The sequence below is a fragment of the Pocillopora verrucosa genome, chromosome 2, assembly GCF_036669915.1.
Source record: "Pocillopora verrucosa isolate sample1 chromosome 2, ASM3666991v2, whole genome shotgun sequence".
NCBI classification, from domain to species: Eukaryota; Metazoa; Cnidaria; class Anthozoa; order Scleractinia; family Pocilloporidae; genus Pocillopora; species Pocillopora verrucosa.
In genome coordinates this window covers 4,376,703-4,389,839 of record NC_089313.1, presented here as the reverse complement: position 1 = coordinate 4,389,839, position 13,137 = coordinate 4,376,703, and the positions used below count along the sequence as shown (strand labels likewise).

The 13,137-nt window shown below is 43.3% G+C and overlaps 1 protein-coding gene across 1 annotated transcript in view; it reads right to left on the bottom strand.

Annotated features, from left to right (window-relative positions):
* LOC131792717 (uncharacterized) overlaps nucleotides 1–13,137 on the bottom strand; it is a 93,015-nt gene that overhangs the window by 16,152 nt on the left and 63,726 nt on the right. Inside the window, exons 84-104 of the mRNA XM_066162338.1 lie at nucleotides 12,359–12,910; nucleotides 12,052–12,111; nucleotides 11,298–11,927; nucleotides 11,012–11,095; nucleotides 10,107–10,655; nucleotides 9,884–9,925; nucleotides 8,841–9,476; nucleotides 8,295–8,378; nucleotides 7,556–8,092; nucleotides 7,198–7,245; nucleotides 6,307–6,942; nucleotides 5,863–5,913; nucleotides 5,076–5,711; nucleotides 4,836–4,925; nucleotides 3,659–4,195; nucleotides 3,387–3,422; nucleotides 2,596–3,231; nucleotides 2,163–2,474; nucleotides 1,850–1,906; nucleotides 1,099–1,632; nucleotides 446–472 (exon numbers count right to left, since the gene is read on the bottom strand). Of these exons, the coding sequence (XP_066018435.1) occupies nucleotides 446–472; nucleotides 1,099–1,632; nucleotides 1,850–1,906; nucleotides 2,163–2,474; nucleotides 2,596–3,231; nucleotides 3,387–3,422; nucleotides 3,659–4,195; nucleotides 4,836–4,925; nucleotides 5,076–5,711; nucleotides 5,863–5,913; nucleotides 6,307–6,942; nucleotides 7,198–7,245; nucleotides 7,556–8,092; nucleotides 8,295–8,378; nucleotides 8,841–9,476; nucleotides 9,884–9,925; nucleotides 10,107–10,655; nucleotides 11,012–11,095; nucleotides 11,298–11,927; nucleotides 12,052–12,111; nucleotides 12,359–12,910 (6,774 nt within the window). The remainder of the gene's footprint in view (nucleotides 1–445; nucleotides 473–1,098; nucleotides 1,633–1,849; nucleotides 1,907–2,162; nucleotides 2,475–2,595; nucleotides 3,232–3,386; nucleotides 3,423–3,658; nucleotides 4,196–4,835; nucleotides 4,926–5,075; nucleotides 5,712–5,862; nucleotides 5,914–6,306; nucleotides 6,943–7,197; nucleotides 7,246–7,555; nucleotides 8,093–8,294; nucleotides 8,379–8,840; nucleotides 9,477–9,883; nucleotides 9,926–10,106; nucleotides 10,656–11,011; nucleotides 11,096–11,297; nucleotides 11,928–12,051; nucleotides 12,112–12,358; nucleotides 12,911–13,137) is intronic.

Below are 13,137 nucleotides of genomic sequence, written 5' to 3'. Positions count from 1 at the left end.
TTCATATGCAAAAATGAAGGCATTTGATCAAATTTTCTATTTCAGCTTTAAGCGGGTTTGTAAAATCAAAAGTAATGTTGAATATTTTCATAGTTCATTAAGCGTGCGATCAGCTATACGCATGCATCCGAGGTAAGTTCAACAGGAGTTAAGCTCTCTATTTTAAGGGCCATCTTATTTTCTACGTGATAATAGAAGTCAGCAGTATCTCCAATATGTTTTTTTAAGAGCGTATGTGTTTCCTCTTTCGAAGCTAAGATGTAATGTTGGATGAAGACTTTGGATCGACGTCTGGGACCGCGTCCAACAAGAGAGGGGTTTAACATCATCAATGATTTCGCAGATCTTTGCTTTACAAAATTACTTCGAATGAGAAAGAGCCAGAGTTACTGCACAGATGGTAAGTTAGGAAACGTTTACGCGAGGTGAAAGTCAGTGGACTTACGTGGTTTTTTCGGTTTCTTGGTAATACCTGGAATATAGAAAAGTAACTTTAATCAAATTACAGAAAGGTAGTATTAGTAATGTTACACTGGAAACTACACGTGTAGTTAGATTCAAACATTGCAGGGAAATAGAGCTGGCGATCACGACCAGCTTCTCAATGGTCGCAATCTAATTGACTTCACCAAAAAATATATCAAGTAACGGTTCGCTGTTAAAGTATGCTTTATGATTGGTCCTGAAAAACGCGCCTCTTGTAAACCAATCAAATGCAAAACAAAAATCAGAAATCAGCATCAACCAATCAGAAGCAAAACTCATATCAGCTGGGTCTTTCACACTCGCTTTTCCCGCCCTATTATAGACATAGGCTTGAAGATTTAATTGGCCTCTAATACAATATCGGTTTTGGGTTCACGACAAAAAGTAAAAAAGTACTTTAAATTACACGTTATCGTTGCTTCAAAAATCGCCCTTATTGTTGGCAACTTTGCTGTTGTAAGGTTTTCGCTTCCTTGTTAGAACATGGTGCCCCCCTCAAAATCTGTAAGCCTGATAGTCCGCAAGGAAATGTTGTTTTAGAGGCAGCAATTCCCATGTGCTGATAAACGCTAAGAGTATTTAGATACTACATCTTGTTATATCCGACCGCACCTCGACAAGCTTTCTGTTTGATGGCCCTCACAAACGATCCCAAGTTCCTAAAGTCTGCTGTAAAGACATGCCGTCGATTGCTTGCAATCTGCAAAAGTTGTTTCATGCTGTATCGTTTTCCGACACCCAGAGCAAACACCTGCACTCCCATGTTACGTAGCACTGCTGCAGGTTTCTTGACTCTATCGTACGACTTGCCATCTGTCATCAGTATTAAAATCTTACGGAGGCTACTTCGGGCGAACAGGTACCTCCTAGAGTAAGACAGAGCCTTACCGGTCTTAGTACCCCCTCCAGGATACCTGATTCTACTAATTGCCCGTAGGACCCCACGCAAACGTGGGCGTTGACCGAAAGAGAATACTGGAATGACGCGGTGAGAGTATATTAGAAGTCCCACTCTAGAATGGCCGGGAGAGATTACAAACGAGCTGACTAAATTCTTGATGAAGTTCAGACATCTAATGAAATTCGCACGACCAACACTTCCGGAACCATCTACAATGAAGCCCAAGTCTAAACGGGCTTTGCAAACTGTTGAGATAAATAAATATATTATTGGTATACGGACCATGGAATGAGTGAAATTTTGCAATATATAGCATATCGTTTGTAGTAGTCTTCCACGAAGGAAACAAACTACCAAAAAATGCTGTAAGGGTATGTCACTGGATATTTTAAACAATATAAAATATATGAAATTAAAGGCTCCAAGTTCAGGAAACGTCAATTTTATCAAGTGTCATCTCACCTGGTAGAGCAGGGCGCGGTTGAGGTCTGGGCCGAGGAAGAGGTCGCGGAATAGGTCCTATAGGGACAAACAACATAGCAAGTTATTCTAAGATAGCACTATATTTCGATTAAGGATCATGGAATTTGCTATCTCACTCTGCATTAAAGAGATTGATTAAAGATATAGGGTAAGATAATCTGAAACTTAGGTTATACGGTTGCCATTTCAAGACATGATGATTAAGTTCCAATCAATTCTTATTTTTAACAAGTTTGCAAATATGTTATACAAGTTCTTCAAAAATTGAATATTCAAGCTTAAACCTACATACGTTTTCTAATAATTATATACACATCATTCGCCCATGGTCCTCCTCTTCCATTTTTACATCTACCCGATCGGCCATATTTGCTGAACGTGCGGTGCGCCTGAGGGCCAGAGAAGCATTCTCCGCCATCCTGGACACCGAATGCTCGATATCCCCGCCTGGACGCCAATAGGAAGCAACGCATGACTGCATCTCGCCTTCGTCGTAGGTTGCCGAGTAGTATACCCATGGCTCTGCGAGATCTGTCTTTATAGCAACCTCTTCGTTTAAACAGCTGTCCAGTTGGGCGTGGTGGCGGTCGTGGTTTGGGAAGTCCTGGCAAAGTTAAATACCAGATGGGCAAATTAGATCGAATGTAATGAAAACTACTGGAAGGAATTGTAGCTTAGTGGCCGAGTTTCAAAATGCAGATGAAAGAAGAAAAATAACAATTTACCTGGAACAAAACATCTCTTTGCGCGTGCAGCTATTTGTCTTGCATTTAAGGGGGCACTGTAAACCTGGAGACACGAAATACGTCCACGGAAATACCTTCCATCGCCAATCCTCACCCCCATTCTCGCAGGATAATTCGTAGCCAATCGTATTCTTCCAATTCGTTTCCTTGAAACCAGTCTTCCACCGACGAACAACTTGGCCATTCCATTTGAGTGATCATAGGAGGCACCCACGTATTGCCAGTGGCTTGGCTTAACGGTTCGGCTCATTAAAGCAGCTGTGAAGTCTTTAGTCCTCCTCTTCGTGAATCTAACGAACAGAGCGCGTGGTCCAACCATCCAGAAGTGTACACCCCACGCGCTGGGGTGATAGTTGAATATGGGTCCTGCCCGACCCTGGTGGTATACCCAAGCTAAAATAGTTATGGATTTTTTGGTGTCTATTTTTCCGAAGTTAGGGAACTGGATAAAGCTGTTGCGTCGCCCTAAGAACTCATAGCTTGTTCCACGTCGTCCGTCGGGACCTGGGGCTGGTCGAACATTTGACATGATACCCGGCGGATTCCTGTTGAAGCTGATGTCGCGTGACTTGGTGAGGGAGTTCAATGGGTATACAGCAACCGCCCGCAGGGTTCCTTAAGAATATTGAAAAAAAAAAATTCGTAAGCGATCAGAAATTTACCTTGTATCTAAGCAAAAACATATATTGCAAGACGCACTGGGGCGAAGAAATATATCTATTTGACCAAGCAAGTCATAAAAAAGGGGAAAATAGGAAAAAAACTGGTACCTGAGGGTCTGTGAGGCGATGGTGGTTTCTGTCCTCCTTCAATAGAAGAGTATGAATATTTAAATAACGCAAAGAACAAAGAAGAAAAACAAATGAACAAACTGTCTACCATTTTCAATTAATAGGTCAGTCACTGTGAACCAGTGAGTGAGAAAAGTAATAAACCATATATCAGTAAACAATTTTAATACATTATATCCCTAAGATGCTGAGCAATATTCATTACAATCTTAGTGTACCCAAGAACAACTAGCAACAAAAAGATCATTTACCTTTACAAGCCTTCTTTTTAATGGCCTTAATGATTGAGTTGAGGTTTCTGAAATCAACTGTGAACACGTGGTTGCGGTCTGTTGCCATTTGGTTTAGCTGAGTAATACTGTATCCTCTGCCGACACCGACCGAGAAAACTTCAACATTCGCTCGCTTCAGCGCTTGGGCGGGTTTCAACACATGGTCTTGAGAACGTCCGTCGGTCAATACACAAAGGACCCTTTTCCGGTTGGTCCTACCGCGGAACACGTATCTAAGCACGTCCCAAAGAGCCTTCCCGGTGTTTGTTCCACCACGCGGGTACTTTATGGATCCAACGGCCCTGAGGACTTGGTAAGCATTACTGTATCGGGTAAATTGGAATGTTCTGCGTGGAGTTGAAGAGTAAACTTCAGCAGCAATGCGTGTGTATCGCTGAGAGATCCTGAATCCTCGAATAACGTTCTGGATGAATACCAGGCAACGGCGGAAGTTTGAAAAGCCAACGCTACCTGAGCCGTCGATGAGGAAGGCGAGATCCAATTTCGCAATACAAACTAAATAAAAGCAAGGCAAACACAAACATTCTATTTAGGCAAGAGAAAACCATATTTTCGCATGATTTAGCTTAGGAACCAGAGGATCGGAACTTATCTAGGTTTCAGTCAAAGGAAACAACTTGGAGTATTGACTCTCTCCACTTGACGGGAAGTCAGTCCGTTGCAGAGATACCGCTACAGATTCATCACATCTCCCTGATAGTCTGCCGTATTTATTTACATTGCAGGGCGGAGTATGAATGCGAGACTTAAGTACCCTGCCCAACAAACAACACAGTGACCCAGTCAAGGCTTTAACCCGGACCTTAAATCACTCAAGAATCGGCTAACTGATCCCTGTAACACCGTGTTTCCCAAAAATTAAAATTACGGGGGCAGGGCGGGAGACGTCATTTTAACTTGATGATTATCGCAAAAGACGAGAATGAAGGGTTAAGTTGAAACTGCCGGATCCTATCCCTGTTTCTGAAGCATGAAGAGATTATAGTGTTGCGAGTTATCCTTAAGTGAACTGATCAACAAAGGAATTGTGTACAAGGCTACTTGGTAGCAAAGTAATCAAGGTAAGAAAAAAGGCGTAAGATGTCTCTGCTTGCCCCGAGGCACCTTGACTAGTACAAGCACTCGCTCTTCTCACCTTTTCCGGGTTTTGGCCTGGGTCTGGGCTTAGGTCTTGGAAGTGGTACTGGTCGTGGCCGTGGGCGGGGTCTGGGCCCAGGTCGAACTTCTAAAGGAAAGAAATGTATATTTACATATATTTGTTTCACAAAAACCATGTAGAGAATGCATTCATATTTTACGTGTAACGACTGATTGTAACGAGCAAATGAAGATTAAAAAGAACAGCAATAACGACAATACTCGGATCGGAGCTTACTTCTTCTAAAGCATCTTCGTTTCTTAGAATTAATTTTCCAGCGAGACAAAGCCCCATTGTAAACTTGCATACAGGAGATTCGTCCTCGGAAATATCGTCCATCGCCAATACGAGCTCCCATTCTCACTGGGTAATTAGTCGCCAGCCGTATTTGTCCGATGTACTTCCTTGCCGTGAATTTGTTGTTTACAAACAACTTCGCTTTCCCTGTTCTTCCGTTATACGTTGCGCCGACAAACTGCCATCTTCCTGGAATCACGCTCCTACTAACAACAGCACTCGTAAAGCGGCGTCCTCTGCGGCGCGTAAACCGCACAAACAGCGTTCTCGGTGTAATCATCCAGAAGTGCACACCCCAACCGTTAGGCATGTAGTTGAAGATGGGTCCTGCGCGTCCCTGATGTAAAATCCAGGCCAGGAGAGATATTGAATTCTTAGTATCTAGGCCTCCTCGGTTAGGGAATTGGATATAACTGTTGCTTCTTCCGTAGAACTGATAAGAGCCGTCACGTGTTCCATCCGGTCCGGGCGCAGGGCGGACATAACTGAGTATTCCGCGCGAATTGCCACGGTTACTGATGTCTCTGCCCTTGGTTCCTCCATTGAGAGGGAAAATAGCCACGGCTTGAGTTTTAACTAGTTAGAGAAAATAAGTAATTGAGCATTTGTCAGACCCAAATTTAACTTTTCAAGAGACACAGTACCATTGACAACAAGGAAAGCAGTAAAAGGAAAAAAAAGGAAAACCGGAAGATGCTGTGGATATCAAGCAAACAAAACCACAAACCTTTAGGTCGAGTTGGTCTTACCGGCCGCACCGGTCCGGGTCGAGGTCTCACTAAAAAGAGAAGAGATAAAAGATACAAGCCCATTAATACAGAGTAGAAAAAAGAAAAAAAAATAAGAGGGAAATGGAAAACACGTTACTCATGCGACCTGCTATGCAAAATCTTTAATGATTCTCAAGATTTCATAACAACTCTTGAATTAAACAAATAGAGAGCAGCGACATCTCCGTTAGTCAGTCAATAACTATTGTAACTTTGCTTTGACAAGTGTTTTAATTGACAGGCTTAACAGAGCGCATAACACCATACGTTTTTGTCAACGTCAAGGTTAATAATTGATCCTTTTAAGGTATTTTTCTCGGAAAGATCAATTCTCTTGTTCCTAAGTATGTACTCCGGAAAACTCGAAAATTTCCTTACGACTCCAAAAGTAGCTCTATTACCTGCTCGGAAACACCTTCTTTGACGAACAAGTATCTGATTCCTGTTCAAAGCTTGGCTATAGACTTGCATGCATGAAACTCTTCCCTTGAAATATCTTCTGTCTCCAATACGTGCTCCCATCCTGACAGGGTAGTTAGTCGCCAGTCTTATTCGTCCTACAGGAGTGGACACTACAAACCGCGAGTTCACAAACAAACGCGCTACACCAGTTCTGTAGTTGTAGGTAGCACCAACGAACTGCCATTTACGCGGCTTCACACTTCGACTGTAAATCGCTCGCGTGAAACGCCTTCCTGTACGACGTGTAAACCGTGCAAAAAGCGTCGACGGTGTAACCATCCAAAAGTGTACGCCCCATCCGTTCGGCATGTAATTAAAGATGGGTCCTGCTCGACCAGTATGGTAGATCCACGCCAATAGAGTTATAGAACGACCAGTGTCGAGTTTTCCTCGGTTAGGAAACTCTACGTAGCTGTTGCTACCGCCAAAGAATTCAATCGAACCGCCCGGCAAGTTATCAGGTCCCTTGGCAAATCTGACCCTACCTAGTCTACCGTTGGGATTTCTTGCGAAGCTGATGTCTCTGCCTTGAGTGTTACGGTTCAGTGGGTACACAGCCACAGCTCGTTTTATTACTGCAATGATACAAAGGTAAACAGCGGTTGCAATGAACTAGTATAAAATGGCTTCCACACTCTCGAAAACTTAAAATAACTAAAAATGCTTGTTTTTAGTTCGAGGTCGCATTGGCTCCTTTTGATATTTTCCTTTCTCCCGATTGGCTTTGGACCATAACTTTGTTTGGGTTTTACGACACTCAATCAAAACGCGCTTTATGACATGAAATTTAAAGTCATAAGGTACTGGTCTGGTTAATCACCCGCACTTACCAACTGGTTTTGGTGGGCGTGGTGGTCTCGGAGGTCGAGGTTTACCAGCTGAAAGAGAAAACATTGACAATTTTTCAACATAACTAAAGCAAATAACTTTCGTATTCACGCCACAGATATTTGAGTGAAGTCTAAAAATTGGCGATAAAAAATAGAACGAGTTCTCTTGAAGACACCTTTATAAAAATATAGATGTGGTTCTCTAGGCGAGGAATGGCAGCATTTTCAACAAGGGGTCTACATTTCAGGTAGAGGGATCACATGCATACAATGATATCTTTTTATCTACGCCTTCGCAGCGTGTTTCTCTTCGTGTGAGCTGCATTTTACCAGAAAATACATGTAATAAGCTCAATACCTTTACAAGCTCTTCTTTTGATTATCTTCACAACAGATCCCAAGTTCTTAAAATCAGCGGTGAAAACATCCCGTCTGTTGGATGACATCTGTATCAGTTGCTTCATGCTGTAGCCCTTTCCTACCCCTAAGGTAAGTATCTTTATCCCTTTACGACGGATAGCCAAGGCTGGTGGCTGCACTTTATCATACGAGCGACCATCAGTCATGACAACCACGACTTTGTTCTTTCGTCTGCTGTAGCGTAGGAGTCTTTGATAAGTGTAAGTCAGTGCGTAACCCGTCTTAGTTCCGCCGCCAGTGTATCGTATGCGGCCAATCGCTCGAAGCAGGGAGTGTTGATTAAGGTAGCGATTGAAACCGAATATCTTAGAAGGACGCGATGAATAAAGCACCACAGCAAAGCGGGTGTAGCTTCGGGAGATTGTGAACACTCGGGCCATGTTTTTGACGAAGGTTAGACAACGGCGGAAGTTAGCGCGGCCAACACTACCGGAAGCGTCTATGACAAAGGCGAGGTCGATTCTGGCCCGGCACACTAAAAGGCGAAAAGAAAAAAGTAGATTCACATTGAGCATCAAACAAGACAAGTATTAACTGTAAAAGCACACTCAGAAAGGCTGCAGTCGGAAAACGTTAAGTGAAGGATCGCGAATGATCTACAGTTGAATTTGCCAGAGAAAACATCGATGAAGCAATTTAATTAGCTACAGGTAGATGGTAGCTTAACCAAGTAGTACCTTTTCCACCAGGGTAAGGACGAATGGGAGGCCTGGGTCTAGGGCCAGGTCTTGGTCTTGGCCGTGGAGGCTGCGGTCGTGGAACTATGAAATGAAACAGAAAATAACATCAGAATTATTGTAAACAAGTTTAAAGGCAATTTTCCCGTTGATTTCGTTGAATTTTGTGTCTAGGGATGTGCACTACCTAACTCTTTCCCTAAGCATCTGAATATTATATGGGAAACATCCCCTTCTATTTCCAAAATGAGAGATGAACAGACGTGAATTTTAATTTAACCAAAAACCATTATAAAATGGTCAAATTTCCTTAGGAAATCTATATTCCTTCAACGTGATAGCATAAGTCTCACGTGTGTTACGTACTGCTGGAAGTTATCCCGCTTTTCAGCCAAGCTATTGCTGCTACCCTATGAAATTCGTCACGTTGGTCTGAAACTTAACTGTTACTACTGGGTGGGTAGAGTTTCGCTTGATGAATAGAGAAAAAACTCAAACAATAATACTTAGCTTGAACGGAAAAGTTCGAAATTTAATACACCGCACCTCTCTTAAAGCATCTCGTTCGTCTCGCAAGGATCTGTCCTGCAGTCAACGCCTTCTTATACACCTGCATACAGGAAATACTACCTCGGAAATATCTCCCGTCTCCAATCCTGGCTCCCATTCTCACTGGGTAATTAGTTGCAAGTCTAATGCGACCAATAGGGCGAGACGCAACAAATCTGTTTCCAACAAAAAGCCTAGCAATGCCAGTGCGATAATCATACGTGCAGCCCACATAGTTCCATGCACGGTAACGAACTGTGCGACTGGACACTGCGGGTGTGAAGCGCCTGCCTCTTCGACGCGTGAAGCGTGCAAATAGCGTCCGTGGGTTAACCATCCAGAAGTGCACGCCCCAGCCGTTCGGCATGTAGTTGAAGATCGGACCCGCGCGTCCAAGGTGTCTGATCCAGGCTATCAATGTGATGGATCTTCTAGTGTCCAGTCTACCGCGGTTCGGAAACTCGATGTAGCTGTTCGCACGGCCGTAAAACGACGTCGCTGTTCCCCGGACTCCGTCGGGACCTGGGGTAAACCTGACATAGACGCGTCGGCCTGGCGGATTGCCATTGGTACTGATATCTCTCGCACCCGTGGACGAGCTTAGTGGATACACAGCGCCTGCGCGGCCAACGGCTATTGAACAACAAAACGTAACCACAAGGGTTAAGTTTTTTCCGATGCCACTGAAGCTTAGATTAGATTTTGGTAGACGACAAAAATGCTATTCTCTACTTAAACCACTACATTATATACGAACTACCACAAGTTTTATATCAGGTTTTCCTCACAATTTCGTATCTCTATTTTACATTCCTGGGTTCAAAACAGAACAGCAGGTTGCAATATTATTCCATAGAGAGCTCGTGCAACGACTTGTCGATCCCGATTTGTGCGCCATCCATTATGTTCAATAAGTAATTCTAAATCAATTAAAATACAAAGCAAACGAAAGTAAGGTCCATTATTAAAAATGTTTCTCTTAAAAAAGGTATATGTATATTTAACATTTGAGTAAGGTTTGCCTTTCTGTCTCCACATACCAGACGGTTTTCCAGGCTTAGTCGGTCGCGTTGGCTTGGAAACTAAAATAAGAAAAACACATGTTTATTCGAACAGAATTTCATTGCCACTCAGAGTGGGAAGTCGAAAAGCTATCGTTTTCAAAATTTGCTCTATGTGGATCTGGTGACATTGAAGAACGTGTTCGTTATGCATGTTTCTGTCCTTCCCAAAACCACCCAAGGGAAAATTTTTCTTCCTCACCTCTACACGCCTTCTGCTTGATAGCGCGCACCACAGAACCGAGATTTTTGAAGTCAGCTGTGAAAACCTTACGACGGTTTCCGGACATCTGAAGCAACTGTCTCATGTTGTAGCGTTTGCCAATACCAAGCGAAAATATCTTCACACCACGCCTGCGCATCAGGTTGGCAGGGCCTCTTACGTCATCTTGTGAACGACCATCAGTCATACAAATGACAACCTTTGAACTTCGTTTCCTTGCGCCAGCCAAGAGGCGGGAGTAAGCAAATGAGAGCGCTGCACCTGTTCGGGTACCTCTTCTGGGATATCTGATTCTGTCGATAGTGCGGAGTACATTGTTAACTCCGCGATTTTGGTTGAAGGTGAGTATTAATCGTGAGCGCGAGGAGTAAACCACAATTCCAACTCTCACGTAGCTTCTTGATATGGTAAAGGAACGAACCATATTTTTGACGAAACGGAGGCATCGCTTGAAGTTTCCTCTGCCGTATGCTTCTATGCTCCCAGAGCCATCAACTACGAAGACCAAGTCTATTTTGGCACGGCATACTGCAAGAAAATGTTTATTTACTTAGAAACAACAATGGTTTCAATATACTCGAGGCAAAAGTAAGGTGTTAACGAGAGTGCGTAAAGCCATGTTTAAAGGTTTGATTTCAATCGCCACGATTTGCCAAAACACAATGAAATCCTAAAAATTTACGTAAGACTGATTTCGATCTCAAGGTTCTTTTTCATCTTACTCAGGGCGAAAACAGAAACACGTTTGTGACTTCTTTCTCTTTGAAAGAGCTCGAAAAGACTTAATACGTCAAGCTAACAGACACGTGAAAAGTAGAAGTGATAGTGGGTGATAAATGTAAGAGAGACAATTAACTCAAGCGACAAGAGAAAGAGGTTCTTACTCTTCCCCGTCGGGCCAGGAATTGGAGGTTGGGGCCTGGGCCTGGGTCCGGGTCTCGGTATTGGCCTTGGAGGAGGTCGAATAACTGGAAAACGAAGTAATAAAATTACAATGACCTTGAAATTGTGATATAAAGTTGATAAAGTTTATAAAGTTTTTTACCACCATTTTGACTAGTTAAAACTACATACAACCTCAAAAAAAAAAGCAGGCAGCTTTTATCAAAACTAACAGCACTCATTTGCTAAAATCAGTGTGTTAAATTCAAGACGAAAATCCTGTCTGACCTTTTCTAAAGCACCTTGTCTTGCGCGCAAGTATTTGTCTTCTTGTCAGCGCCATTGGATACACCTGCATACACGAGATCCGTCCAAAGAAGAACCGTGAATCACCAATACGTGCTCCCATTCTCACGGGATAATTCGTTGCCAGTCGTATTCTTCCAACGTACTCTTGGGCCACAAACTGCCTTTGAATAAACAGTCTAGCTTGTCCGGACCTTCCATCAAAGGTCGTGGCAACAAGCTGCCATCGATTGGGTACGACTCTTCTGCTCATCACCGCCTTAGTAAAGCGGCGTCCTCGTCGACGTGTAAACCGCACGAACAGCGTTCTCGGTGTAATCATCCAGAAGTGCACGCCCCAGCCATTCGGCATGTAGTTGAAGATGGGTCCTGCGCGTCCCTGATGGTAGATCCACGCCATCAGGGTAATCGATCGTCTGGTATCCAACTTTCCGCGATTAGGGAAATGGATGTAGCTGTTGGATTTACCAAAGAACTGATACGATCCATCGCGGGTCCGGTCAGGTCCTGGTGCGGGCCTCACGTTACTTAGGATGGCGGTTGGATTTTTGCTCAAGCTAATGTCGCGGCCTTTCACTCCTCCATTCAGTGGATAAATAGCCACAGCACGTACTGAGAAACAAAGACGCAATGAGAAAGTGCAAAATGACTCAAGACAAGTACGTAATTTCTAGCAAAATGTGTAAAATTCATTGAGGCAAAAGCCTTAAAACGCCAAGAAAAAGGTCGTATTTACCTGGTTGGCGAGGTCTAACAGGTTTTGGACCAACTGGTTTTATGGGTTTGGCTCCTGGTTCTAAGGAAGACAGAAAACAAACAAGAAAACATTTGTAATATTTCCCAAGATGTGGTGAACGAATAAAATCCAACCCCTTCCTCCTGCCATTCCCACGTATTGTGGAAAGAGGAGGCAATGATCAACGAAGATTTTATTGGATGGAGAAGAGAGGTTAAATGAGTGCATGGTGAAAAAGAAGTAAAATTTTTAAAAACTGTTGCAATTCTGTTGTTAAAGATTACATTTACGTTTCTGGTCTACTCACCCGCGCATATGCGACTCACGATTTTACGAGCGGCCTTTCGGAGAGTCGCGAACTTCGAGGTAAACACATGTCTCGGAGTTCCGGCAATTTTGCCAAGCTGCCGTCGACTGTACTTAAGACCGATTCCAAGTGCATATATGGAGACACCAGTGCGACGAAGTCTTCTTGCTGGGACAATTACATCATCGTACGAGATACCGTCTGTCATGACAATCAACACTTTCTTTCGTCCGGGTTGGGGGTGATGTTTGAACAGGTACCGAGTAGCTCTTCTTATAGCTAAGCCGGTCCGGGTTCCTCCATTGATATACGGGATCTTTTGGACAGCATTCATGACGCCTCGCCTCGTGTAGTAGGTGTTAAACTGGAACACTGGCTCAGGTCTGCTGGCGAACACGACTAAACCAACGTGAGTTCCATGCCTGGAGACAATGAAGCTTCCCGCCACTTCTTTGATGAAGTCTTTCATGCGCTGGTAATTACCACGGCCGTACATTTCAATACTTCCAGAGGCATCAACAAGGAAACCAAGATCAACCTTAGCTTTGCACACTGAGGAGAAATTGAATGTGCACATGTTATGCGACTGTGATTGGAACATTCACGTAGTTAAATCACGAAAAGTTCTCCGCAAAGTTAAGTTTTGTATCTTTAACTCAATATCAAATTATTTGTCGCTGTTTGAACAAACGTATCGAATTAAGTTGAAAAAGAACTTTTACTTAAGTTTCTAAATTACGAAATAAACGAACTGTAATTATTTGATCAAACTTTTGTTT